This window comes from Phragmites australis, chromosome 1 (assembly GCF_958298935.1).
Source record: "Phragmites australis chromosome 1, lpPhrAust1.1, whole genome shotgun sequence".
Classification (NCBI taxonomy): domain Eukaryota; kingdom Viridiplantae; phylum Streptophyta; class Magnoliopsida; order Poales; family Poaceae; genus Phragmites; species Phragmites australis.
The window spans coordinates 329,121-356,127 of NC_084921.1; the positions used below are offsets into that span (position 1 = coordinate 329,121).

At 47.0% G+C, this 27,007-nt stretch overlaps 2 protein-coding genes and 1 long non-coding RNA gene across 3 annotated transcripts; 2 read left to right on the forward strand and 1 right to left on the reverse strand.

Moving 5' to 3' along the window:
• Positions 1 to 223: 223 nt before the first annotated feature.
• LOC133886645 (uncharacterized) lies at positions 224 to 1,407 on the forward strand. The gene is made up of 3 exons (XR_009903399.1): positions 224 to 326; positions 533 to 619; positions 1,085 to 1,407. It is a non-coding gene; the product is annotated as an uncharacterized LOC133886645 (long non-coding RNA).
• Positions 1,408 to 5,086: 3,679 nt separating this feature from the next.
• On the forward strand, positions 5,087 to 9,329 carry LOC133912954 (leucine-rich repeat receptor-like serine/threonine-protein kinase RGI4). The gene is made up of 2 exons (XM_062356314.1): positions 5,087 to 8,390; positions 8,506 to 9,329. Exons 1-2 carry the CDS (start codon positions 5,522 to 5,524, stop codon positions 8,973 to 8,975), a joined length of 3,339 nt encoding a protein of 1,112 aa, XP_062212298.1. The 5' UTR covers positions 5,087 to 5,521; the 3' UTR covers positions 8,976 to 9,329.
• Positions 9,330 to 16,184: 6,855 nt separating this feature from the next.
• LOC133913795 (protein neprosin-like) lies at positions 16,185 to 20,932 on the reverse strand. Its single transcript, XM_062357299.1, has 7 exons — positions 20,439 to 20,932; positions 20,216 to 20,305; positions 19,848 to 20,081; positions 19,313 to 19,477; positions 18,025 to 18,078; positions 17,391 to 17,537; positions 16,185 to 16,806 (listed from the first exon to the last, which is right to left on the reverse strand). Exons 1-7 carry the CDS (start codon positions 20,658 to 20,660, stop codon positions 16,429 to 16,431), a joined length of 1,290 nt encoding a protein of 429 aa, XP_062213283.1. The 5' UTR covers positions 20,661 to 20,932; the 3' UTR covers positions 16,185 to 16,428.
• Between the last annotated feature and the right edge of the window lie 6,075 nt (positions 20,933 to 27,007).

A 27,007-nucleotide genomic window follows, 5' to 3' on the forward strand; every position in this document is an offset into this window, starting at 1 on the left:
TATGATAAAAGGTGATGCCAAAGAAAGGGAGGGAAGAGAGTGGTTAGGAGTATTATTATATTAATACTTTTGGCCTAATTGCTTTTAGGCCGGAAAGGAATCAAAGGGCTCAATTCCACCACCCTCAAAACCCGGTAACTGCTCCCAAATCCCGATTTGCTTCTGTAGATAACAATATCTTGATCTACTAGTAACCACTGAATATGAATTTGGGTTCAGCTGCACAACATTGACCCTCCGCCAACTTTATATTCCGTATTGAATTCATAATAGTGGCCTTTTGCACTTGCAGGCGCCAGCGTAAATTGGAAAGCCATAGGAGCCAGGTATGTTCCCTCCAGAATTAACTTACCATCGTCAGCTCTCTGACCGTCGTTTACCTCCAGAATTGACGGCAATGAGCGTAAATTAGGCTGTTTTTTTTTTCCCAAGACTCAAGTTACATGTATAGTTCCTTTCACTGCTTTTTCAAGTTTTCTGTCATGCTGGGACCTAATTGACGGCAATGAGCATCCTTCCTTTCATCTTGTAGGCCACTGGATGGTGCTGTGGATTGATTGAAGCCAAAGACTTACCTGCCATTCCAAGACTCAAGATTGATTGTACCTCATGTTACTCGGTATAGAACAACCTTTTCTTATAGGCAAAATTTTCTTTCGCCATTGTTTCAATCCTGATCCTTCCTCTGCCATCCAAAGTTTTACTTCGTTCTTTTGCCATCCACGATCCGATCAATGCTTGTTAACTGTCAAATTTGCCTCGAAAGTACCATTGTGCCCCCATAAACTTTGAAAAATACTTTAAAAGAAAATATCAGAAAATCTGAAGAATTGCTTGAACAAGAGCTTTAAATTTCGCTAACATTTTATAATGGGGAAACTTTTCGGATGTTACATAAAAGATGAGGAAGATTGCAAAGTACATGTTCAGAATGTGGTTTTGTGTTACTTGTAAAAGATTTACCTGGTGCATAGAAGCACCTGTGTGAAGAAGGCTATTCAGTGCACTTTTAAACATTAGGTGTGGAACTGGAGTAACAAGCAGCACTATTAGATGTCCTGAGGCTGAGTTTGACTCTCTCCAGGTCCCACACGCATGCATGAAATCCTGGAATCTGACCGGAGCGTACACTGCAACACGGCCCAGATTAACCCTGTTGGTTCCATGGGGAACTTGCCATCCAGTCGTGTCAAATCACCGGCACTGTTTCGTCAGGGAAAGATGCGTCACGGTTTGATCTTCTGAACAATCTCGGTCGTGAAACGACGACAGCTTGTTCGTGTCCTTGCAGAAAAGAAAGCCTTCCGATCTCTCAGGTCGAGGAGGCGCAAGTACCAATCCAACACAAGTAATTGGCGTCGAGTTGTTGTGCCCTGCAAGGGAGAAAACCAGTAAAGAGCTTGTGATCTAGGGCCCTAAAACCCCATCTTGGTGCAAGCCATTCGCCAGTGCTGCTCTGTTGCTTTGAGCCTTTTGGAGAATTGGAGTTGAAGTTCTTCTATTCTTTTCATGTGTGTGGTTTTTTTTTTGTCTGCATAGATGCCTTGGCTTCACCATCAGCTGTGAGCAAACAGTAGTTGCACAGCAGGTAGTAGCCGCCCCACTCTAAGCTCCTTTTGTTGCTTGCTCATAATTGATCAGAGCACTGATGATGCTTGCTTATGGCTAATCCGCTAATGCATGCTCACCCTGGCTCTTAATTGCCTGGGGCTAAAACAAATGAACACCCAGTAGTGCTAGTGATAGTATTAGCAGCACCATCTCCCTGTCACATGGTCCCTTTCTCTGTCCTTGTGAAACTTGTATTCTTCTGGTCTTTAGCCCCATCCATGTGCCCCTACCACCCCCACCCCCTCATGCCCTAGATTCTCTCCTTGCCCCTATCTCTCTCACTGCTTCAGTCTCTTACCGACACCAATCTAACAATGCAATCTTTGCTCCTATAATTGGGAATCGGATCCACTAACTTCACCGGTGGGTGAAGTCAGGTGACTTCGAACATCTGTAGACCGTTGGATCACAGATGGATGGATCAGATGCACTGCTACAGTATAACGAGACAGTAAAATATGTACAGTAATTTAATGGAACTGTTGCTACAGTATTTATGCTACAGTAAATCGACGTCTCTACTCACGAATTACTGTTCACACGTGACTTCATTCCGCTGAAGTCAGGGGATCCGGATCCCTATAATTGTTGCTTGCTAGTTTCCTCCAACATTGCCATTATTTTAAATTCCTTTACTCCTTTTGTAGCTTGTATATCTGCCGTCAGTCTGACATATTGGCTCCTAAATTGCACCTTATGTCTGTGAAATGCTTGCTAATCACTGTTTGTTAGAGTTTTGTAAATGAATTTGCTCAGACTAGGAGGACTACTAACCATCGCCTGTAAACTATTTTTTTCTATGTAAAGAAAACACCTTTTCTTTTCAAATCATGTAGATACCTTTGGAGAATTAGTGCCACAATTTCCTGGGATTATCTTCATTTGTTCTTGGTGCTGCATCGTATAATTAATGCATGTTTATCTGAACTCCAGATTTTGTAGGACTGCATGCAATTGTCTAATTTAAGGCCAAGTACACGTCAACCCATATCTTCAGTTTTTTCTGCTCCAGTTGTACTTAAAAAGGTTCCAAGCATCATACGTACCAACTCCACAAGTTTTTACAAACAAATGGATTGGCTATAATGGAATGGAAAACTGTTGTGTTGATGTTGTCACGCGGGAAGCAACTCAAGAGTCCACTGCCGGACCCAGGGCGCCTGCTTGGGCTCCTGTACAATAGCGGCAAGAGGCTAGCCGATGCGGTGATGCTTGCCGGAGATAGATAAACCGAATAGCCTATAACTTTATCTAAGCTCTGTCGAATCGCCACTGGCCTCACGTGATGATCCATTGATCACTTTTGCTCTCCCTTGTTATCCATTTTTCTAAGAAGAAATATCGTATTACGATTCCTTTCATCAAAGATGATATCAGAGTCTGCAGACTAACTTGTTTTAAAATTACCGCTCTTAATTACAACTGCTAGTTGCATGCCAAGCTTCAAATCTGGGCATTTGGTCAAAAGTATGCATGTTCTATATGCTATGCAGAAAAAGTAGAAGTAGATTAACTGATGGTATGCAGAACCTGATAGTCTAGTAGATCTAGAGCATGATGCAGTGAAAACTTTGACAGCTACTGTGCATGGGTAAATCATTAGTCCCTTAACTTGTTGTGATAGCACATAGCCATACTACTCTACCGCTATCTTGCTTTCTTTCTCTGTTCCCTTTCATCATCCATGTAAAAACTGACCAGCTTTTCACACCAGATGCCAGCTTTGAGCCTCCCTGCATGCTGATGTATCATTGCTCAACACATTTGCTCTACCAACATACTTGTGAATTAAGCTTACTCATGGAAGTATATTTTGTGCAGCAGAAGTTTTTACAGCTTCGCCAGTAAAGTTATCTGAACCTTGCACCACCCCCCCCCCCTTCCCCCAGCCAGCATGTATAGTAGCAGTGGTAACTCTGTTGTTCCCTGTAAGAGAAGAACAGAAAAGTGTGCTGTTTTTAATGGGGTGAAACAATACAATGCATGCCATTGTTGCCTGTCCCAAACAGAAGCCCTAGTTCCGATGTAAATACTCTGCAAGTTCTACTCATTGGAATTACCATCTTCTACGGGATTAGAGGTGCTGCGTCCTGGTTAATCAGGACTGCTCTTTTACCAATGGGAATTTGGAGTGGGGGTAGATCTAGATCTCTGAGCCTGCAATTTTTTCAGTATCGCTAGTGATTTTTTAACCGATGCTAATGGCGGCTTCCTCGCGATTAACACGAATTACAAGAAAGGCAGGGTAACACGATTAGTTTATTACTGCTAGTGCTAGGTGGTGGTAATAGCAGTAGATCTCATCTAACCACGGGCATGTGCTGCCTTCCATCAAGGGGTGTAGATCTAATCCTTTTGTTTAACCTGCACAGCAGAGCAAGAGAGAGCTATGATTGTTAATTGTTACTGCATGGAGCTGCTCTAAGTGTATGTGTTACCACTTAACCCACCAAGGGGCCAGCTGTGATGCCTCCTTTTACTTTGTTTTCTTTACCCCTTTTCACCTTTCATCTCAACTCTTAAGATTCTTGCTTTCAGCTGTTTAAAATGGCATGTTTGCCTTATTATCCTCTTAGTGGAATAAAAAAAAATTGAAATGACTTGTTTGCCTTCTACTACTATGCTATTGCTGGAGTAAAAAAAATGGCTTATCTATTCCTGAGTGATACAAGAGCATCAACAGAATATAAGAGGAACAAAAAATAGGCTCGAAACTAAAGAGGGAAGAGCTGAGACGCCTAAAATTGTAGGCAATTGGAGGGAGTAGTATCTTGCCATGTGTTCATGCCCATCTAGTTCTACACGAGCTGCTACGTTCCCAAGATATTCCTTGCCCGCTTCACCGGCTTAGCCGTTGCAGTTGCAACGCTGCATCTGCATGCATGATGAAAGGTTTGCACCGCCAATTGTAAAAATTGTTTTCGTCCTCAGCAAGGGGTGATAAATCTGTTACTGCCATGGTGGGTTTCGAATGGAGATGAACCAATTTTCTCTTGCACATTCGTTGCACGTTATTTTTATCGTATCACAGCCTTTCCATGAAGTTACCTGACCTCCTGATCGGATGCAACAACTAGAGTGACTTTGATTCACCATCTTTCCCTGGGGAGCAAAGCTGTTGCAGCTGCTAAAATAAGATCGACCAACACCTCTAGCCTCTTTCTTGAACTCCAAATTCGTCGGAGCAAAAACACATTTATTAAGGCCAGTTGGTTTTAATTTTAGATGGTGAGAGTACAGTCTATTATGTAGAATTCGTAAAAGCTTATTCTCACTAGATCGTAGATTGTAGGATTTTATAGATAACTTGAATTGTGTATTATGATAATTAATTTTTATATTATGACTGTTTGTTTTTGCTTTTGCTTTTGGACTATAATCTATAATCAAAATAAGAAAACAATAGGGCCTTAGTCGTTGGCGACCCTATCTGAAATTTGAAACCAAATCAAGCCTCCGACCCTATTACAAACCACAGATATAATAGTGCAATTAATTGGAAGTGCAGTTGCTAATTGCTTGTACAACGGACTGATGGAGCGGCATAAACAAGAAGAGGGAGAGGTCAGGGCCTCAGGGGTGTCCTGACCCAACCGGTGGCCTCGGATCCGGAGATTCTGCAGACACACATGAGGGGCACACCCTCTCACTCCTACTTTACAATGTCAGCAACTGAAACCCCTGTGCTTGCTTAATTAAGCTCAACCCCAGTTCAGTTCTGCTTGCTGCCACCAAGCAAGCTCAAGCCACTTTCCTGCAGTGCTTAGAACACAAGCAAGAACATAGATTTGCAAGTGACACCAGCAGCAGCTAATTCTACAGCATCAGCTCACCTCATCTCTTCATTAATGTGTTGTTGAATACGTTGCACACCCAAGTACAGTTTGAACTGTGGTGCCAGCAAGCAGAGATGCCTCCTGGTACGAGCAGTAGTAGTAGAAGCAGGTGGAGGAGGGCGTGCGTGGCGCCGCTTCTGCGGTGCGCGCTCGTCATGGCGTGCATGGGCTGCGCCCTCTCCGTGGACGCGCAGGGCGCGGCGCTGCTCGCGTGGAAGCGCACGCTGCGCGGCGGCGAGGAGGCCCTGGGGGACTGGAAGGAGTCCGACGCGTCGCCGTGCCGGTGGACGGGCCTGTCGTGCAATGCCGCGGGGCGGGTCACGGAGCTGAGCCTGCAGTTCGTCGGCCTGCACGGCGGCGTGCCGGCCGACCTGTCCGCCGTGGGCGCCACGCTCGCGCGGCTGGTGCTCACGGGCACCAACCTGTCGGGCCCGATCCCGCCGCAGCTCGGGGACCTACCGGCGCTGACGCACCTCGACCTCAGCAACAATGCGCTCACGGGCCCGATCCCGGCGAGCCTGTGCCGGCCAGGGAGCAAGCTGGAGAGCCTGTATGTTAACTCAAACCGCCTCGAGGGCGCCATCCCGGACGTCATCGGCAACCTCACGGCGCTAAGCGAGCTCATCATCTACGACAACCAGCTCGAGGGCACCATCCCGGCGTCCATCGGGCAGATGGCCAGCCTCGAGGTGCTCCGCGGCGGCGGCAACAAGAACCTCCAGGGCGCGGTCCCGCCGGAGATCGGCAACTGCACCAAGCTCACCATGCTCGGCCTCGCCGAGACCAGCATCTCCGGTCCGCTCCCGGCGAGCCTCGGCCAGCTCAAGAGCCTCGACACGCTGGCCATCTACACCGCGCTGCTCTCTGGCCCAATACCGCCCGAGCTCGGTCAATGCAGCAGCTTGGAGAACATCTACCTGTACGAGAACGCGCTCTCCGGGTCGATCCCGCCGCAGCTCGGCAAGCTCAGCAATCTCAAGAACCTGCTGCTTTGGCAGAACAACCTCGTCGGCGTCATCCCGCCGGAACTAGGGGCGTGCGCGGGGCTCACCGTGTTGGACCTGTCCATGAACGGTCTTACCGGCCATATCCCGGCGTCGCTCGGGAACCTGACGTCTCTGCAGGAGCTGCAGCTCAGCGTGAACAAAGTGTCCGGCCCAATTCCGGCAGAGCTCGCGCGGTGCACCAACCTCACCGACCTCGAGCTCGACAACAACCAGATATCCGGCGGCATCCCGGCCGAGATCGGCAAGCTCGCGGCGCTGCGTATGCTCTACCTCTGGGCCAATCAGCTCACGGGGAGCATCCCGCCGGAGATCGGCTCCTGCGCGAGCCTCGAGTCGCTCGACGTGTCGCAGAACGCGCTCACCGGTCCCATCCCGCGGTCCCTGTTCCGGCTGCCGCGACTGTCCAAGCTGCTGCTCATCGACAACACCCTCTCCGGCGAGATACCGCCGGAGATCGGCAACTGCACGTCGCTCGTCCGGTTCCGGGCGAGCGGTAACCACCTTGCCGGCGCAATTCCCCCCGAGGTTGGTAAGCTTGGCAACCTCAGCTTTTTGGACCTCAGCTCGAACAGGTTGTCCGGCGCCATGCCGGCAGAGATTGCAGGCTGCCGGAACCTCACGTTCGTCGACCTCCACGGCAATGCCATCACCGGCGTGATGCCGCCGGGGCTGTTTCACGACATGCCCTCTCTGCAGTACCTGGACCTCTCGTACAACGCCATCGGCGGCGCGATCCCGTCGGACATCGGCAAGCTCGGTTCGCTCACGAAGCTCGTTCTTGGCGGGAACCGCCTCTCCGGTCAGATACCGCTGGAGATTGGCTCGTGCTCACGGCTCCAGCTCCTGGACCTCGGCGGCAACTCTCTGTCCGGCGCGATACCGGCGAGCATCGGCAAGATTCCGGGGTTGGAGATTGCTCTTAACCTGAGCTGCAACGGCTTGTCCGGCATAATACCCAAGGAGTTCGCCGGGCTCGTACGGCTCGGTGTGCTCGACGTGTCGCACAACCAGCTATCCGGCGATCTCCAACCGCTGTCCGCGCTCCAGAACCTTGTCGCCCTCAACATCTCTGTCAACAACTTCGCCGGCCGCGCACCGGAGACGGCGTTCTTCGCGAAGCTGCCCACGAGCGACGTGGAGGGCAACCCAGCGCTGTGCCTCTCGCGGTGCCCCGGTGACGCCAGTGACCGCGAGCGCGCCGCACGGCGCGCCGCACGTGTCGCCACCGCCGTCCTGCTCTCCGCTCTCGTCGTCCTCCTCGCTGCCACGGCGTTCGTCCTCCTCAGCCGGCGCAAACTCCCCGTGTTCGGCGGCGCGCGCCACGACGAGGACAAGAACGCCGAGATGTCGCCGCCTTGGGACGTCACGCTGTACCAGAAGCTGGAGATTAGCGTGGGCGACGTGGCTCGCAGCCTCACGCCGGCGAACGTCATCGGGCAGGGCTGGTCCGGATTGGTGTATCGCGCGAGCGTCCCTTCCACCGGCGTCACCATCGCCGTCAAGAAGTTCCGGTCGTGCGACGAGGCGTCGGCCGAGGCCTTCGCCTGCGAGATCGGCGTGCTGCCCCGGGTGCGCCACCGCAACATCGTGCGGCTCCTGGGGTGGGCGGCCAACCGCCGGACGCGCATCCTCTTCTACGACTACCTCCCGAATGGCACCGTCGGTGGCCTGCTGCACAGCGGAGGCTCGACTGGCGCCGCCGTGGTGGAGTGGGAGGTGCGGCTCTCGATTGCCGTCGGAGTGGCCGAGGGCCTCGCGTACCTTCACCACGACTGCGTGCCGGTGATCCTCCACCGCGATGTCAAGGCCGACAACATTCTCCTCGGCGAGCGCTACGAGGCGTGCCTTGCCGACTTCGGCCTCGCCAGGGTCGCAGAGGACGGCGCCAACTCATCTCCTCCGCCGTTCGCCGGATCGTACGGATACATCGCTCCCGGTAAGGCGTTTGCTTCCGTACAGTTCCAACTTCTAGTTAAGTTCATTGCAGGTGGCGTCATCCTCCTCCATTGCATAGTAAACTGATCGTTGTGATTTTATCCCGATCTGCGCAGAGTACGGGTGCATGACCAAGATCACAACCAAGAGCGACGTGTACAGCTTCGGGGTGGTGCTGCTTGAGATAATCACCGGGCGGCGCCCGGTGGAGCCGGCGTTCGGAGAGGGGCGAAGCGTGGTGCAGTGGGTGCGCGAGCACCTCCGCCAGAAGCGTGATCCGGCGGACGTGATCGACCCACGGTTACAAGGCCGGCCAGACACGCAGGTGCAGGAGATGCTACAGGCCCTCGGGATTGCCCTGCTATGCGCCAGCACGCGCCCCGAGGACCGGCCGACCATGAAGGACGTGGCGGCGCTGCTGCGTGGCCTCCGAAGCGACGACGGCGCTGATGAGACATGGAAGGTCGGAGGCGGGTCTGGGGCCAGATCGGACTCGGTCTCGCCGGCCAAACCGACACCCCTACCCCGCCTGGCCCAGTCCCACTCCCACTCCAGCTCAATGGCCTACTCAGCACAGGGAGTCTAGCCTAGCCGAAAGAGGAACAGACGGCGCCAAGCATGCCACTGCAAGGTGTGCGACGACTGACATGGCTAATGTTGGCCGAAGGTCGTCGAGCCTGTGAACCACCAAAGTGTCGCCGGATCGCTGCCAAGGCGAGGGAGAAGGAGCGGACGCGGACAAGTCTGCACCAATCGATCGCGACCATGCCGGCCGGAGGAGGCGCGGTGGGGAAGAAGGCGCGGCGCCACCATGAATCAAGCAGCGAGCCTGAGCCAGCAATTCCTTCTCCTCGTATACCATACACATAGCTGTAACGCAATTCATCTTGTACCTAAGTTACCCAATCTATCGGTAATCTGATGGCATGATTGTGTCGTATTGTCGCGTCCCGTCCGTTCTGGCCATGCAAAATGTTATCCGCTGCTCTCTGTTGGGCCCGTCGAATTGGGCGAGGAACTGACGGTCGACTGCGGCTACGATCATAACCGTCAAACTCGCAGAATCAAGGGCTCGATCGGGTGGACGTTTCATGAGAAGAAGACTGCTCGGATGCTATTGATTTTGCCCGCCATGTGGTAACTGATTTCCAATTGGAGAACAGACCAGGCAGGCAGAGCCAGTTGCCGATGCTGTTCCAAGGTGGGTCTTGTGCACCTATGGGATATAAATACTATTCATTTGTGTTGAAATTCAGATAGGAACGGTAGATGAAAAAAAATTTAAAGTAGATAAGAAAATCAACAGATAAATAGATATTAGGTGGGGGGATGGACGGATATAATCTGGATGTCCACGTCTGTATAGAGTTGCCTTTCTCACATCACTGAAAATTTGCCCGGACTGAAAAGGACGCGCCAGCGACTGCCGGCCGAGAGAGTGAAAGGCTCTTTTCACTGCAGCAGCTTAGCCTGAAAAAACTCTACTGAATGTCTGCTTGCCCCAGTCTGAGAAAAAAAAAATCGGAGATCCTTTTGGCCAAGGAGGAGTGCAGCTGTCTGGGCCAGAGAATGCTCAGCATACTGCTAGCTAAGGTTCATGAATGAATTACTTATGTGCTTGCAGTTGCAGATGAGAGCAAGGAATGATTAGTACGAGCAAAGAGTGGATAGGCGGCAGCAGCAAGCAGGTAGGCTGGGCCACTTGGGGCAGCCTGGAGGACTGATGATTGGTACTTGAATCCGGAGGTCCAGTGTTCATCTTTCTACCTCCTCGAGTGGACGTCAGTCCATTCTGATGACTATTTCACTGTGCGTGTTCGTCTTCTTCCTGGCTTGGCTATGTATCTCTGGTTCTTCCCCACCGCGCACGCGTTTGATCGAGTGATCCACCACGTCGGTCGGGATCCACTGCCCCGGCCGGCCACCCGGGAAGGGAGCATGCCAGTGGACTGACAGCCACACCGCGGCGCTTTGTCTCGTCCTTTCCATCGTCTTCCCCCCTGGCTTCTGCATGCGCTGTTTGATGGCTTTGCTCTTGCCGACGAATCGTCGGAGCCATGGCCAGTCACCTCACCTGTACGTGCACCGGACACGGGGAAATTTCCAAGAGCGGGCCGGGGCTACTTGGACGTGCATGTTTACTGTTGCAAGCTACTAGTCCTGAAACAGCGAATGCCATCTTGCCACGACACTGATGAATGAGGGTGCTAGCTAGAGTTGTCTAGGCCAGGCTACGTGCATGCTAGTTATATTCTAGTTATGCAAACGAGGGTTAATAAATCTCTTTTTATTAAGAAAAAAGATAGATGTTAAATTTTAGATGATTGAAATTGAAAAAAAAAATCAGACTATGGTTGTGAGCCATTGCCTGATCTATCCGTCTTTAACCTCCTTGCGTTGCTCCGTCTTGCTGCGCTACGTAGCTCCCCCACCTCCCGCCTGCTATCCTCATCACGCTAACCCAACAGATTTGTGCCACAGTGTCCGGCCCCCGCCATCCTACCACCTATACCCGTATCTACCTTCTTCGTCAGGTCAACCTACCTATTTTAGAGTTTTCTCTAAAATCGGCGATGAAGGAAACCGAATCAATCCTCGGCTCGGAACCCTCACGGGCGCGTGTTCACATGGAACGTCTGAAATCTTTCATGCGTTGTAGGAAGTGTGTAAAAAAAAGAATTGTCTAGGTCTAATGTCGAGACATGGAGTACATGCTGGTGGGCGAATCGGGCCGGGCGTGCATGGCTTCATCCATAATTCCATGGATGAATGATGGTACCGTACTTGCGACGAGGGAGCAACAAAATGGTAGCACAGGCTAGTAGCTGAGTTTGGCCACGCTGGACAATCCAGATGGACGAATGATACTGGTACGATATGATCCGACAGACAGGTGATGTGCATTGCAAGAAGACAAGAGTCTACTAAACCATGATTGAATTGACACGTTGGCTAAATGTAGTGACAAGCCACGAGCATATCATATGCATGCAATTTGGGGGAGAGAGAGAGGGGAGAGCACACTCAGCACAGTGCATTGCACCTGTTAACGGGATCCCAAGTGGGTCGGCCCTTTGCATCTGGGCCACTTAATGGGCTTTGCAAGACAGACTTGGTTCAATATTTTTTAAACTTACGAAGGCCCAGTTTCTGACCTCGTATATCAAGGCCCATAAAGTTGTTCCGTTTTTGGGTATGGACGTCCCAACACCAAGGTTTCAACTGGGTTGAAGGTTCCATCAAAATGGTCTAAAACAATTGGCATCTACTAGGTAGCACGCCGAAAAGAACTTCGAGGTAGTTTATTGTTTGAGATTCGTGCAGCTGTTATATGTACTAGTTCAAAATTTTGTGTAAATGTTGAACCTATTTCTCCAAAATATTGAACTTGGTTTTGCAAAATGTTGAACTAAATCTTTTAAAATGTTGAAAAGCATATTGTAAACCTAGTACATGGTGACAATAAGTTTTGAACTTGTTTTTTTTTCTTTCCAAATGTTGAACTAGGTTTAAAAAAATATCAAACCAAGTCTTTTAAAATTTTGAAAGGTATCAAATTGTAAACCTAGTGCTGGTGATTAATCACCTGATTTGAAGAAAAAAAGGTACAAAAAAAAAGATTTTAAAAAAAGACAAACCTGGGCTGACCTATCTCAGTCCGTGGGCCTACTTGGACCTATTTGGCTGGACTGGTAGACTACGCCACTTGAAAGATCTTTTTTAAGTCACCCTAGCTACATGAGTCCCAGAACAATTTCTGCAGCTGTTGAGTACCATCATGTGCACATATGCAAGCTGCATGTTCCATCAAATTCAAAGTACGATCGAGTGTGAGGAGTTTTAAAAAAGAAAACAACTAAGCACATCATGCCGTGTGCTTGAAATCTCAATAATCCTTTGAGTTTGAGATTGCTAATCCTATGTCCACAGGCAATGTGGTATTGCTACTAACTTCTTTTTTAGGAAAGTGCTAGTACTACTGACTGAAAAGGCAGTCTAATTTTCGAGGGCACTACCATTCTGGACCACCTTTCGGCCTACGCCCAGAAGCAGTTCCAAGATCGAGTCGAACAGCCCAGCGTGACAGCGCCCTACGAACATACACGTGCATGGCTAACCTTACTGATTAAGGCCCAATTTCCAACCTCGTGTACTAAGGCCCGTAAATTTGCTCCGATTTTGGTTATGGACGTCCCAACACCCAGGTTTCAACGGGGCTCCATCAAAATGCTCTAAAATGATTTCTCCAGCAATGATACTATTTTAATGATTGATGTCGGATCCCCTTTTTGGGTTTTCCCGTGCCTACTGTATCGATCACTAAATCAGTAGCTAATACACATAGATTATAATAGAACAATATCATAGCTATACTTTGAATAAAGTATATTACTTGATTAAAGCCATCCATACACCGGTCTTGTGGCTTAAGATTCCTTACGATGGCCGACCATTCAATCGAAGGAGATCTCAACAGTGGAAAACATGTTAAGCCAAAGCCGCAAGCAATTTGGGTGTGAACATAGCCTTAATCTTTTACGATCCCCCTTCATACTCGTGCTTCAAGGAGTACTCACTATAAAACTAATCATTAAGACCGAAACTATAGCGGTGTCCTTGACCATGAACATGGCTATTCAGATAAGTTTACACTCTGTAGAGATTGTATACTTTACCCATATAATATGCTTCGTATATAGCCACACACTAATGATGAGTGAGCATAACGAGGTCTCGGGACGAGATTTCACATAGATTGTCTGAGTCTTTTCTTAGCTCTCCTTGCCACTACTAGTCTCCGAGTGGATATCGAGTTCAACTAGTTGGGTGTGAAGCCAAGCCCTGTCATATACAAAGCATGTGGTTGTACAATAGTCGCTAGTTGGGATATCACAATGAACCGGTCTTTATACGACCGAGGCAAGTGTATCTCAGTATGAACATCACAAATGTGAACTTACCCTAAGATAGCCCTATCTCTGTGGGATACTCACCCCTGCCAAAACAACCCACCTCCATACACACATGTTCCATTAACACCAACCCATCTATTTTTACTCACACACACTATCACCACAATACCACACACACATTTTGTAAAAGCATATATCACGATCGATTGATTATCACATATCTGAAGAGATTAAGTAACAATCCTAAGCATACTAGTATCAAGACAGCATCCATTATTATTACAACAAATAATTGAAGTATCCTAAGTTTAATCATGGCATAAGGTATTTTGTGGACAAGATGTGGCTTAATCAAAATAGGTCATAACTATCGCAATGGCTTAAATTAATCAACATAACATGAAAGCTTAATAATCAAGTTTAATGAACATAACATAGGTTAAACATGATCGGGAGTTATAACTTGTTTTTATTGAGGATATCTCTCCACAAATGTGAACTTGCCCTAAGATAGCCCTATCTCCGTGGGATACTCACCCCTGCCAAAATAGCCCCGCCCCCCTCAACACACACATGTTCCATTAACACCAACCCATCTATTTTTACTGACACACACACCACCACCAATCACCACAATACTATACACACATTTTGTAAAAGCATATATCACGATTGATTGATTATCACACATTTGAAGAGATTAAGTAACAATCCTAAGCATACTAGTATCAAGGCAGCATCCATCATTATTATAGCAAATAATGAAGTATCCTAAGTTTAGTAATGGCATAAGGTATTTTACGGACAAGACGTGGCTTAATCAAAATAGTTCATAACTATCACAATGATTTAAATTAATGAACATAGCATGAAAGCTTAATAATCAAGTTTAATGAACATAACATAGTTTAAACATGATCAAGGAGTTATAACTTGCTTTTATTGAGGACATCTCTCCATCTTTCCTTGTAATCCGGGTCTTCTGGGTTCCTCTCAAACAGGCCCTTCATCGCCTTCCTTGTCTTCTTGCTCGTATTCTTGTATTTCTAACTTACGCGGTTTAATGTCGATAAGTGCTCAATCGATTAAACCCAAGTTCAAACTTAAGAGCAAATCCAAATGAACTCCAAAGCAAAGGAAAAACATCGAGAAAAATGGTTCTGGTTGTTCTAAACGGATAGAACCTCCCGTTATCTACTACTATGTGAACCTGAAGTAAAAAGACTAAGTGTGGTTATCTAATTTTCCTATAATGTGAATATGAGAGAAATCTGATCAAATTATTATAACTATCTTGATGTGATTCTATTAGTTAACTAGCTATGAAAAAGGCTACCATGGTTCCTTATATGACAGCCATTCCGATTATATACTACTATGTGAATTTGGAGTATGATGACTAGGTGTTGTTATCTCTTGAAAACCATACTAAGTTATTATTCTATACTATTATGTGAACCTCTGAGTACGTGTATGCTGTTGTGTGCATGTGTATTACTTACGTGTATATGTATATGAGCATGTGTACATATATGCGCAAGTATACATATATATGAATATGCTATATGTGCCATAGTTACTCTTCCTAGTTTATGATTATCTAGCATTTATACTTAATCAATAGCCATTTATCTATTAACTACACTAATTAAGCTACTATTTATTCCTACCAAATTTACATTTAAGCCTAGGACATGATTATTTATATTTATCTACCCTTAAAACTATTTAAGTATAAACTAAAAGATCATTTATAACTTTATGAAAAAAACCAACTTACATTTAAATATATTTAAATAAACTCTAAAAATTATGAATTTGGCATGGTTGGATAGATCTTGAATTTATATGAATTTAAGTGAAAGAATCAACCAAATCGGAGTAATAAAGCAGAAATGACTCTTAGAAGATCTTTTGAAAGATTAATTATAGAAAAAGAAGGGGAGGGAATATCTCTATAATATTCCCTGAAATTTTGGAAAAGGAATTTTTTAATTTATCTATATTTTTGGAAAATCAGAAAAAGAAAAACACATTGACAAATGGGGCCCATGTCAGAGTCCCTGGTCCATGTTGACTTGGTCAACAGTTTACTGGGTGGTGCACTGTTCTGTGGACTAGGTCTATAGGGTTGTGGGCTGAGGAGGTTCAGAGAGAGAGGGGTCTACGGTGAACCATAGCCAGTGGACCTACAACTAACTTAGCGTGTAATTGGGAAGAAAAGTGCGTGTCACGTTAGCGGAGTTGCTGATGTGGACAACACGTGGCTGGCCAGAGGGAAAGTTTAGGTGCTGGGATGAGGAGGGAAGTAGGGTCCAACAGTAGTGCTTCATCGGGATGGTCATTGGCAACGGCTAAATGGCGCCGGACCTCGGCAACAAGCATGGGCCAGTGACCTACGCACAATGGTGGAGATGAAGGTAGGGTTCACCTCACCGATGGATCATCGGAGTAGTGTCAGAATGCCACCGCAGATGGCCGTGTTGGTTGTGAGATGCGGGATTGCGTGTGTGATGAGGTTCTACAGCAATGCACTATACTGGGAGCTTGCACGCGATGCAATAAAGCTCACCACGCACTTGCCTTGGCTGGTAGGTCACTGACGGCGACCGGCAATGAGGATAGAGAGGTGTGCCGCTACGGTTGAGGGAGCGAGGAAGAGAGAGGGGGGGGGGGGAGATAAAGCAGGGAACCCGGATACAGGGTCCAACAATTGGGCACCACCATGATCTCTCTTTTTTTTAACGATTGAGCACCATCATGATCACATATGCGAGGTTCCACGTTTCATCAAACTCAAAGTACGAGCTAAGTTAAACCCCCCCTCAAAATACGAACTAATTCCAAAAGATACTAAGAAGCACTACATGGATGAAGATGAATTAATGCACACAAACCAAAACACTATGGATGCATGGATCTAACTATACATATGGTGATCAAAACACTCTCTGTGTGGATTCTTCATGTATACATGACTCAAGAAAAAAAAAACAGGCCGAACGAAGAAGCCTCACATATATCAAACCGAAACCTTTTTGGTTGATCATCAGTGAACTCCGGCGGCATGCGCACGGCGATCCGTTGTGTGTGTACCTGTGTATCTTTCTTCTTGATCGGGGCGGGCTAGGGGCAGTGCACGTTCCTGCCGGGTCCGCCGTAGTAGAAGTAGTTCCCCCAGGCGCGGTTGTAGCCGCCCTGGATGTCGTAGCACCCCGGGTGGTCGGCGACGAGCCGGAGCGCGGCGGCGGGGACGAGGCTGTTGTCCCAGTCCACCACCTGCACGTTGCGGAAGTAGGCGGCGCGGTTGAACCCCTCGCGGGGGAAGTGGCCGCTCCCCATCTGCGTGGGCGTGTGCGACCCGGACGGGCGCGAGTTCACCACCTCGCCGCCGAACTGCACCATGTTGGCGTGCCCGCCCAGGTGCGTGAACAGGAACGACGGCCAGTACCCCACCAGCGGGCCCGACCCCAGCTGCAGCCACCAGTGCCCGCGCCGTGGGTCCTGCATCCAACGTGCATGCGATCGCTTAGTCTTGCGCCGTCCTCCGTGGCTTTTAAAAGCGCTATATTTTTCTGACACATCTAAAAACTGTATGCGATATGCACACCTTTTTTTTTTAATCTGAATATAAACATTTTGTTCTATTTTTAGATTTTTTTTATATCTGAACTTGCAACACTTATCTATGATCTACTTCAATACATAGCAAAAATAGATAAGTATTTCATAGATAATCTATTTGTTCGTCCGGATCTTAAATGCAATTATGTAAGCAAATTAGAATGAATCTGTGAGCAATTTAAGAAATAAGTTAAGATAATTTAAATCGGGTGTTTAACGAATTTTGTGAATAAACTAAAACCATTCAAAGATAATATCATATCTAACTGCCATATATTTTCAATAAAAAATAAGAACAATTTGTGAAAAAATCTGTTGCAAGCAAATTTTAGAAAAGCAAATTGATTCAGACTCACAAGCAATTTGGTATATTTTCAAGAACAAAATAGGTATGCACGTCATAAGACGAAGGTGAGTGTATATACGAAACCTGCAGGAACTGAAGTTGCGGTGCATGTACGTACCTTCCATATGAGGAGGCTGATGTCAAACTGCCGGCCGTTGTAAACCGAGGTCGGCGAGATGGCGGCTCCGATGGCGATCCGGTTGTTGGTCTGGACGAAGCCGGAGCAGTAGAGGTTGTAGCACCCGGTCTCCTGGTAGGCGTCGCTCTACCCGGCAATGTCGCAACAGTTAGTTCACTCGCTCCAAGTATATATATACACTTGGACTATTTCATTCGATGACACTCAAGAGGAGATGTTCATCAGTGCTGACATTTTCGTTACTCCTACTAATCTGTAGTTCTTTACTAGCGATAGATAGCGATATCACCGCTGTGCAGAGAGAATGATATGTGGGTCCTATGTTATCCTTACAACCGATGATATTTTCTAATATAAACACTTTTACGATGATATTCACTTAATTTTGTCTTAAAAAATCAACTGAAAGAACGCACTGGTGGCGTTTGATCAGATGAAACAACAACAACAACAATACTTGTTTGTACTTGGATTTTGATGTTACACTAGTTGCAACCATTCATGTTGGTTTGCAGGTTTTCAATGACAAAATCCACATGTTCGCAAGAAAATTTGCCAGTTGGCACTGATGGAAGATGCATGCTATGCAGTATTTGTTTAGACTTGAACTTACCGTCCAGTATGTGAAGAACCTCGGGTTGTTATCTCCATACAGCTCAGGGCTCACCTGAGTAGGCAATGCATGAAAGAGTGCAGATGGTTAGCACTGTCTCCAGGCTCCAGCAGAATCAAATTTGACTCACTCAATAACCACCAGCACAAGAACTAATCCAGTCAATGGACACAAATTTCGAATCGAGATCGCAGTGATTGAATCTAAAAATGTGCACCAGTTCTACCTCTCCTTATTATACAACCAAGTCAACATGCAACCACATGCTACAGAGAAAGGATCCAAATATGCTGTTTACCATTCCATCTTGACTAGAGCCTCCAGATAAGAAAATCACTACTACTCTAGCTACCAAGGACCAATTTAGAAGATTAGGAGCTTGTAATGTGAACCTATCATCTGAAGGACATAAAGGAGGCATGTCATCCGCTCAACTGTGGAAATTTTTCAAGCGCTACAATCCTCATCTCTCAAATAGTTGTTGATTTTCTGAACTTGTGTAGCCAAACTTTAAAAACTTTTGACCCCCTAATGTTCACAAAAGCATTAAAATTCATCGCATAAATTAAAATGGTATTGCAATTACATTCTTAGGCTCTAGCACACGATAAGTTATCACCTAAATGCCATGCTGGTGGCTACGAGTAAGTGGTTAATTTCCAATTTCATCAGGATACAAAAAATTTAGTTGCCGTGCAGTACAAATTCTTTTGTGCAGTGATACTACGATGAATGGTCAAGCATCCAAGCAAAGACAGATCTTTCGCATCTGCCTGACTGATCGCCCACATTTACTCGTGTCACCAACCGGGCAGCCTGAAAAACTACTGCGAGTCAGGCTCCCATTAACCAGATGCATGGCTTTTTCAGTTTCAGGGACTGATACGAAAGCATTGCAGGAACGAGCGAAGCTTTATAGGACTAGCACCGCTGTAGTTCTCTGTCAGGAAAAGACAATCCGGACGCGCCACTGACCAGTCCAAAGGAAACTAAGCTCTGTAGCTGTACAGGCAGCTAGCGGCTCCTTAATTTCTTCTTCAATTTCCAACATATCCATCTACTGCTGCTCTAGTACTGCCGAGCTGAAGACATGCATGTCTGCACATTTCTATGGCCACGTTTTCAGAACGGAAAATACGCAGAAATTTGATACTAGCAGTTCTCATCTGTCAATAATGCGCATGCTGCGAACAAATTAACACGGCATGCGTATATGCAAGGAGCTCGTAGACATGAGGTTGGTAGGGCGCATATGTACTTGATGAAGGTTGTTGGTGAGTTTTGTTACCTGCCATCCTGCCTCGATGGTGTTGAGGTCGTTGCCGAAGGAGCCGGAGATGACCCAGATCTGGGAGAGGCTAAACTCCGCCGCCGACGCCACCTTGGCCGACCACACGTTCAGGCTCGCCTTCGCGCCGTAGAACTGGTCCCCTGTCACGTACCCCACCGCGTGCTGCAATGCACTCGCGCACTCATCAGAGGCCATAGCTATTGCTTGCTGCACACACTGCCATTGCTATTGCTATTGCTGCCTCCAGTACAATCAATGTACTGTGCTCTACTGCACCAGCTTAGCTGCGGCATGTGTACGGGCTAGTGCACCAGTAGTGTGGTGTATATGTGTACCAACCGCTCGATTAATGAGGCAGGATTATATTTGGTTGCAATTACTCCTACTAATACTTGTGTTTCTCCCAACTAAATCAGCTTGACTACAGTGTATTCTAGAAAAGCTTGGTTACTGCAGTGCTGATGAGAGAGCTCTTCTGAAGTTGTGGACGCGTTCTGCAATGCTAATGCGCATCAGCCGTTGCCGCACTGACCTCGTGGCCGCTGCTGGTGGAGTCGCGCCGCACGTTGCTGGCGCGGGGCTTCATCCCGAACCGCCGGGCTGAGCTGCACCTCAGCACGTCGCGCTCCGTCGTGCGCCGCACCGGCACCGTCCCCTCGGGGCACGACTCACCCCCGTCGCTCCACGCCTGCGGGAAGAAGACGGCCTCCTCCTGATCTTGCGCGGCGGCGGCGGCGGAGCCCCTGGGCCTCTCCGCAGGCTCATCCTGCAATCACCAAGGCACATGCACGCTGCAGAAATCTATAGTAACAACTCGCCAAGGACAGAAACAGAAACTGAAAGATGGAGCAGAAACAGAAATGGCGATGTACAAAATTCAGGCCGAGCAAGATGGATCACCTCGGGTTTCTGCCCTCTGAGCTTCGGGTGGTCGAACGCCGGCTGCAGGTGCGACGGCACGCAGTCGATGGCATCGCCGTCGTCGGGGCTCTGCATGCAGAACAAGCCAAGAAACGATCCTCAGATACTCAGATTTGTTCGCTTGGCACCGGTAGTATCTTTGGACATCACAAAGACAAAGGAGCAGGTAGTTATGAGACAGAAATAGCATAGAAAAGATTGCCTGGATTGTCTTGACCGAAGCCATCTTCATCCTGGCCGCTCGCGCCATGACCCTCCTGTACGCGCGCAGCTCATCCCTGGCACCGAAGAGCGCCTGCGTCCGCGTGCCGTTGCCGCCGTGCGTCGCGGAGACCAAGGAGAAAGACACAAGGAGGAGCAGGAAGGGGACAACGGAGGCAATGATTGGGACTCTGGGCTTCTTCTTGCCGCAGCTAGAGGCCATCAACGTAGGATTCTTGTAGTGGTAGTCGTCGTCGTCGTTCTCCTCGTTGTCTGTATTCTACTACTTCTTCTTCTTCCTCTGGAGCTGTCCGTATGGTCGCACATTGGCGTGCTTGTCCTCTTCCCCTCTCGCCTCTCCTTCTCCACTCCGCTCCCTGAGGAGAAGCGCTATAAATACAGCCGCGTGGAGTGGAGCTGGTTGGCTGGGGGAGCTGAATGGCTGAATTCCGACCCGGAATTCAGCAGTTGAGCTCACTTGCTGCCTGCGCTTTTCCTTAACCATCCTCTACCGATTCCTATCGGGAACTATAGGCCCCTTTGTAGAGCTCTGGGAGCTGATTTCGTTCCGGAATCACTCTCAGCGCTGCCAAACGTGTTGGTCGAGGAGTGATTCTGCTCGGGAATCACTTCCTGTTTTGTATGATGAGGTGGGAGTTGAAAAAACTAGTTTTCACTGATTCCCGACCGATTCTTCTCGATTTCAACACAATATCCTCTCAGAAATCACTTCCACTACTAGCATACCAAACGATTTTACAAACAGAATCACTTTCACCACAGAATCACTTCCACCCTACTTCCACCACAGAATCAGAACTCTACCAAACGGCCCCATAGTCTCTACTGATTCCTATTGGGAACTGAGTCTTTTCGTAAAAAGATTTTCATTTCGTTTAGTGTTCAAATAGTTTATTTTTACGAAATTTTTTCTAAATTTATATTTTTTTTCACGAATCCATTCAAAATAAAATTATTAAAATTAAGAGAAAATAAAAAAAATAAGAATGAAGAAAGAAATAAAAAGCGAAGAAAATACAGTTAGAATGATCTTTCAACCCGGTCCATGCCGTACATGTCATCTCTCTGTATCATCATGAATAGGGTGCTGGACCGGCTGGTGACAGTGGGCTGAAATGCTGAATAGAGTGGCACGCTATGTAGTAGCAGAATAAATAAAAGAACTGGATGAGAGAGACCGACAGAGATAATCGAGTGCGCATTGCACCGAGGAAGGAGAGGGCGTGCCTTTCTTTTCCTTGCTTTGCTTTTGCTCCAGAGGAGAGGAGAGGAGAGGAGAGGAGAGGAGTCAGAGGGCAGTGTGCCCGCCATGTGCCAGGGGAGGGAATTTTAAAGGCACAACAGTGGTGTTCAGCTGGTGCAATCATGCCAAAAATCGCTTCCTTGTAGCTTCCTCCCTGGAGCAACTCTTGGCCTCGGCTCACACTGTGCATCTGTGCGTTCTTGGCCTCTTCCCTTCTCTCGCAGCAGGAGCAGGACATGGCAGCAATGGAGGAGATGAAGTGACAGTTGTGGGGAAAGTGAGGTGCGATGAGATCACAAATGAATGCTTCCTTTGCTTGTACTAGCATCGAACTGGCTTTCTTGGCCACATTAAAGCGGTTGGTTCCTTTCTTTTCGTTTGCTCAAAGAAAAACAGTGTCAAGCAGCAAACTAGACTAGCTCTGAATTACTCCTTGTTGAATGCAGAACTGGGAAGCAAAGTATCGTCCCAGGTGGGATCTAGGCATCCAGCGAATTTTAGGCCGCAGGGTGTTACGCATGGATACGAAGCTTGGGTGTGTTCACCACTACTTGACGTTACCGCGTTACCTGGCAGTAAACTTACATCGTATCCTGCAGTCTGTTGAGCTGGTATACACTACTACTGGCCTCTTGAAGATGTAGATGTAAGGTACCTTGTACGTACCTAGTACAATCTGCACATGCTGGCCGAGCTTTTTTGGCCTTCTTTGAATCTCGCTTTTCCCTCCTTTTCTTAAGGAATGCAACCACGCCATTATGAAATGCAATGGCAATCACAACAAACAATCCTTCGTCTCCCATTGTTGTTGGCTCATTGGCTGAATGTCCTGCTCTCAGTACTGCTACAAGGGTCATAAGCTCTATTGATTTCAGGTTATTCAGGTTATTGTTGACTTCTGCTTTTCAAAACTAAAAGTTGAAACAAACAAACTAGTTATTGTTGGTTTTGAAAACTTGATTTATGATGAAATGAGCTAAAAGCTCATAAGCTGACTAAGAGTGACTTTTTGGCTTTTGATGTGCTTAGAATCTAAAAATTTCTCGTAAAAGCCAACAGTCAAAAGACAAAAATCAAAAGCCATTGTTAGTTGAGATAGTTTGAACAGATTAGATCATGACGTTGTATAATATCTGTAGATTGTTGAAATCCTAGCTAAGTCTCCCTAATTATCTTCTATAATTTAGGATCTATAACAGTGCTCCAGCACGACTTATAAAGGCAGAGATATCCCGTAGCATTCTAAGCTGTGCGAGTCCAATTCTTGTTGTGTTGGCTCTCTTTTATGATAACATAGCCTTACTAGATCCATTCATGTCTTCTGCCACCAACTCATCTTCCACCTTGGGCTCAGCGATGTCCACAACTATCTTGTCCACCATGTCAACTTTACTGTGTCACCCCTGAGCCACTTTGTGAGCATCAAGCTGACCAGAGAGAATTATCTCTTTTTGAAGGCACAACTGTTGCCGTTCTTGAGGAGTCAACGTCTTCTTGGTTTCGTTGACGGCATTGAAGTCAGTTCGGATGAGTTCCTAACGATGACGACCGAATAAGGAGTGATGCAAGTGCCCAATCTGACTTATTTGCAGTGGCTGCAGCAGGACCAGTATGTCCTTGGGGCACTGCTATCGACTCTCTCCAATGACGTGCTCGGGTAGGTTATTTTTCTTCCCACTGCTAGGGAAGTTTGGACCACCCTTGAGTGTCTCTACTTAGCCCAATCCAGCGCAAGGGTCATGCAAATCTGAATGCAGATGGTGAACCTGAAGAAGGGTGACATGTCTGCGACGGAGTACTACATCAAGGTCAAGGGGCTGGCTGTCACATCCCAAAATCCGTAATTGCGTAATTAAGCATAAATATGCTTCTTAAGCATATGTTTAATTTTGTGTGATTTGCGAAGTAACGATAAAGCAATTCGTTTAAAAATTATTTGGATGAGAGAAAGAAAATTAGGAGAGAAAAGAATAAAAATTGCATTGGAAATACCCCTTTTCTCTAACATGTGGGTCCCCACCCTCCCAACCACCAAAAGGGGCAGAACCACCTGCTCTCTCTCTCTCTCTCCTCCCTCACTCCCCAAGCCACACCTTGCAGTTGCAGAGCGAAAAGAATAAAAATTACATTGAAAATACCCCTTTTCTCTAACATGTGAGCCCCACAAGTGGCCCCACCCTCCCAACCACCAAAATGGGGTAGAACCACTTGCTCTCTTTCTCTCCTCCCTCACTCCCCAAGCCCCACCTTGCAGCTGCAGCTGCAGCTCACCCCCTCCCTCTCACTCCCCTCTCAAGCTCTCTCACTCTCCCTTGGATTTCTCTCTCTAGGAGCAAGGCCAAGGTATGCATGTGGTACCATTGCATTCTCTAGCTCATAAGCTGCTCATCTATCCAATTCATTTTCATTTTTCATGGAAGAATCGAGTAATTCTTGAAGTTCCTGGCGTTCTTGAGCTTTTTGAGCAAAAATGGAGTTTTGGACGAATATGAGCTCTAGAGTTGTATTGCTAGTTGATGAGTAAGTTCCAAGACCCTCGGACTATCCCTAACATGTTCTCTTTAGGCTTGAAAAAGATCGCAACTCGAATCGACCCAAAAATCTACTCAAGAGCAGTTTTCTGGGCTAACCCGGATATTCTGGTCTCACCCGGATACTCCGAGTTCAGCTAAAATCATCCATCGAATTATGTTCAAAATTGGTTAGGGTTTAGAGTGCAAGATGGGTTTAGAATCCTTTGGATAGGGCATGTATACGTTTGTGTAGCACAGATTTATAAAGTGAGTCTAATCATCCGAGGAGAAAAGTTGTGGAAGAACCCAAGTCTGTATCACCCGGATAATCCGGGTAAGCCCGGAGACTCTAGGCAGCTACGTTAACGAATAACCGAGAGCCTCTCCCTGAGCCTCACTCGGAGTGTTCGGCACATCCCGGATAGTCCGGACTAGCCCGGAGGTTCCAGGTTAAGTTAGAATAGTGGCTAACCAAGAGCCATCACCGGAGGATGGCCCGGAGGCTCCAGAACCTGGATATTTTGGATTCCCCCGGATACTCCGAGTCAGACAAGTAAAAGGCAGTAACCGAGCATCTCTTCCAGAGGTTCACCCGGAGGGTCCGAACCTGGATACTCCAAACCAATCTGGATACTCCGGATGACTGTTATTTTCTGTATTTCGTTTAGATCGTTTAGTATTGCATTGATTCGCATATATTATACTTCTAGCATGTTGTTGAGCATTGTGGCATACCTTATTGCATTCATTCAGGCTCATCATTGCACGCGTTCTTGTTTAGCGAACAAGGAGCTAGAGCGGGACACGATCGTGGTCGAAGATGACTCCAATCTTCCGGATTTCTGTGAGTGTTGCGTGGGTAACTTTAGGCAGCCACCTGAGCAACAAGGCAAGCAACTAAGAATATTGCAACCTTGTTCAATTGAATGAAGTTTACAATTGATAAATTATGCTTATGTATGTTTGCATGTGTCGAGTCAAGATTAAGTACGAATGGGTACATCCTATATTGAATGCATTATTTCTATCTTGAATTGTTGTTCATCCTTTCCTTGTCGCCTTGAGTATGTTGTTGATGTATAGATTACAAGTTAAATCGAAGTGCTTAGCAATGCATAAGTCATTTGGTAGAAGTCGAGCGGTGAATTGTTTCATCGTTCGCGAGCTTAGGCGTTATTTACTTTCATAATGATCACAATGTTGGATATGGGTTGATGATGGTTCGATGAATGATGAGTATGAGATGAGTTGTGGACGGTTTTAGGGGCGTTATTTGCTCTGGAGGAAAGTCTTGGGGGCAGGCTGAGAGAGGATCCCAGACACCGTAGATCGCTTACGTCGTTTAAGCACCGATCGTCGGTGTAGTTGACTTTAGCACTTACCTTACTCACCACATGCCGATCTAATGGTAAGGCGAGCCGAATATCTCTGTAGCTGTGATCATTTGGGTCTGAATATCGATCGTATGAGCGGACGGGCTACTAAGAGGTGATAGTTTGCTCCGGGAGTAGTTCTAGTACCTCCACGTCGAGCGATGCATGATCCAAATGGTTGGACTTATTGGGAAAGGTTGACATAAGTGCCCCTTTGTATGGATCTGTGTGGTCATGCAAGTCGTATGGTCCTTAAGTCGTGTGTGGTCATGCAAGTCGTATGGTCCTTAAGTCGTGTGGGTCCAGAAGTATCCCCCTGCAAGGTGTAAAAATATTTCGAAATACCACGCTCTCGGTTATGAACATTCTTCTATCCATCTGCATCGGTCGTAGAGTTTTCGCTTGTGGTTGATGGTTGGATATGTGGGATGGTCTTTGTTACATGTATGTTCATAATGGTTCCAGTTATTTATGTTCAGTTGGTTATGACAAGGTAGAGTTATGTTGTTGTTGGTTAAGTTAGTTGTTCACACATATATGTCTAGGTTGCTTACTGCTTATGTTTAACTTAACTATATGGCTTTTCCTTGCTAATGGCTCAATGCACAATCCTTGGAGTCGAGCTATGTATATGTGCTTTATATGGTTTAAGTCTTGCGAGTACCTTCGTACTCATGCCCGTGTTTTCAGTGCTGCTGGTGAGGAAGAGTCGGTGTTTGGCTACTTCGTGCTTGCCGATCAGGGTGGCGGGTAAGAGTAGTGCATCCTACTCTCGAAGGTCGTACTTTTGGGGTGGAGCCTAAGTGCATGTGGCTCCACTATCTTTGTTGAATAGGTTTATATTTCCGCTGCATAGTTGTTGTTATCTTTTGATGTAAATTGTTGAAATGGTTGCATGTTAAAAACTTGTAATATAAATGTTAATTACTTGCTCTTTCTTAAGCTATGTTGTGATGCTAAATGTTGGAAGATATGTGTTCCGGTCTTGGGCACAAAATACGTGCCGGGACTATCGGGATGATATTCTGCTTAATTATCGAGGTTGTGATTATGAATAATGATCCTCCTGGTGATTAATTAAAATATTATTTGGACGGTTTCCCACAACTGATGTGCTAGTTTTTGCCGGTGCTCCACTCCGTGATGATGAGATCATCACCTATCTTCCCACTAGCCCAAGTGAGGAGTACGACCCGCTGGTGACCTCTGTCACCACCAGAGCAGATCTGATGTCGCTAAGTGAGGTGTATTACCATCTGTAGCGAAAATGGTCCTATTAAGCTATGATTGATTTTGGTGATTAATAACAACATAGTCATTGGGACTAACATGTTTTCAAAAATACATGTTATTAGGTCTAATGGATGCAATACTTCAAGAAGTCACCGCAGCCGGGATAAAGTTTGATTGAATTGGAAAA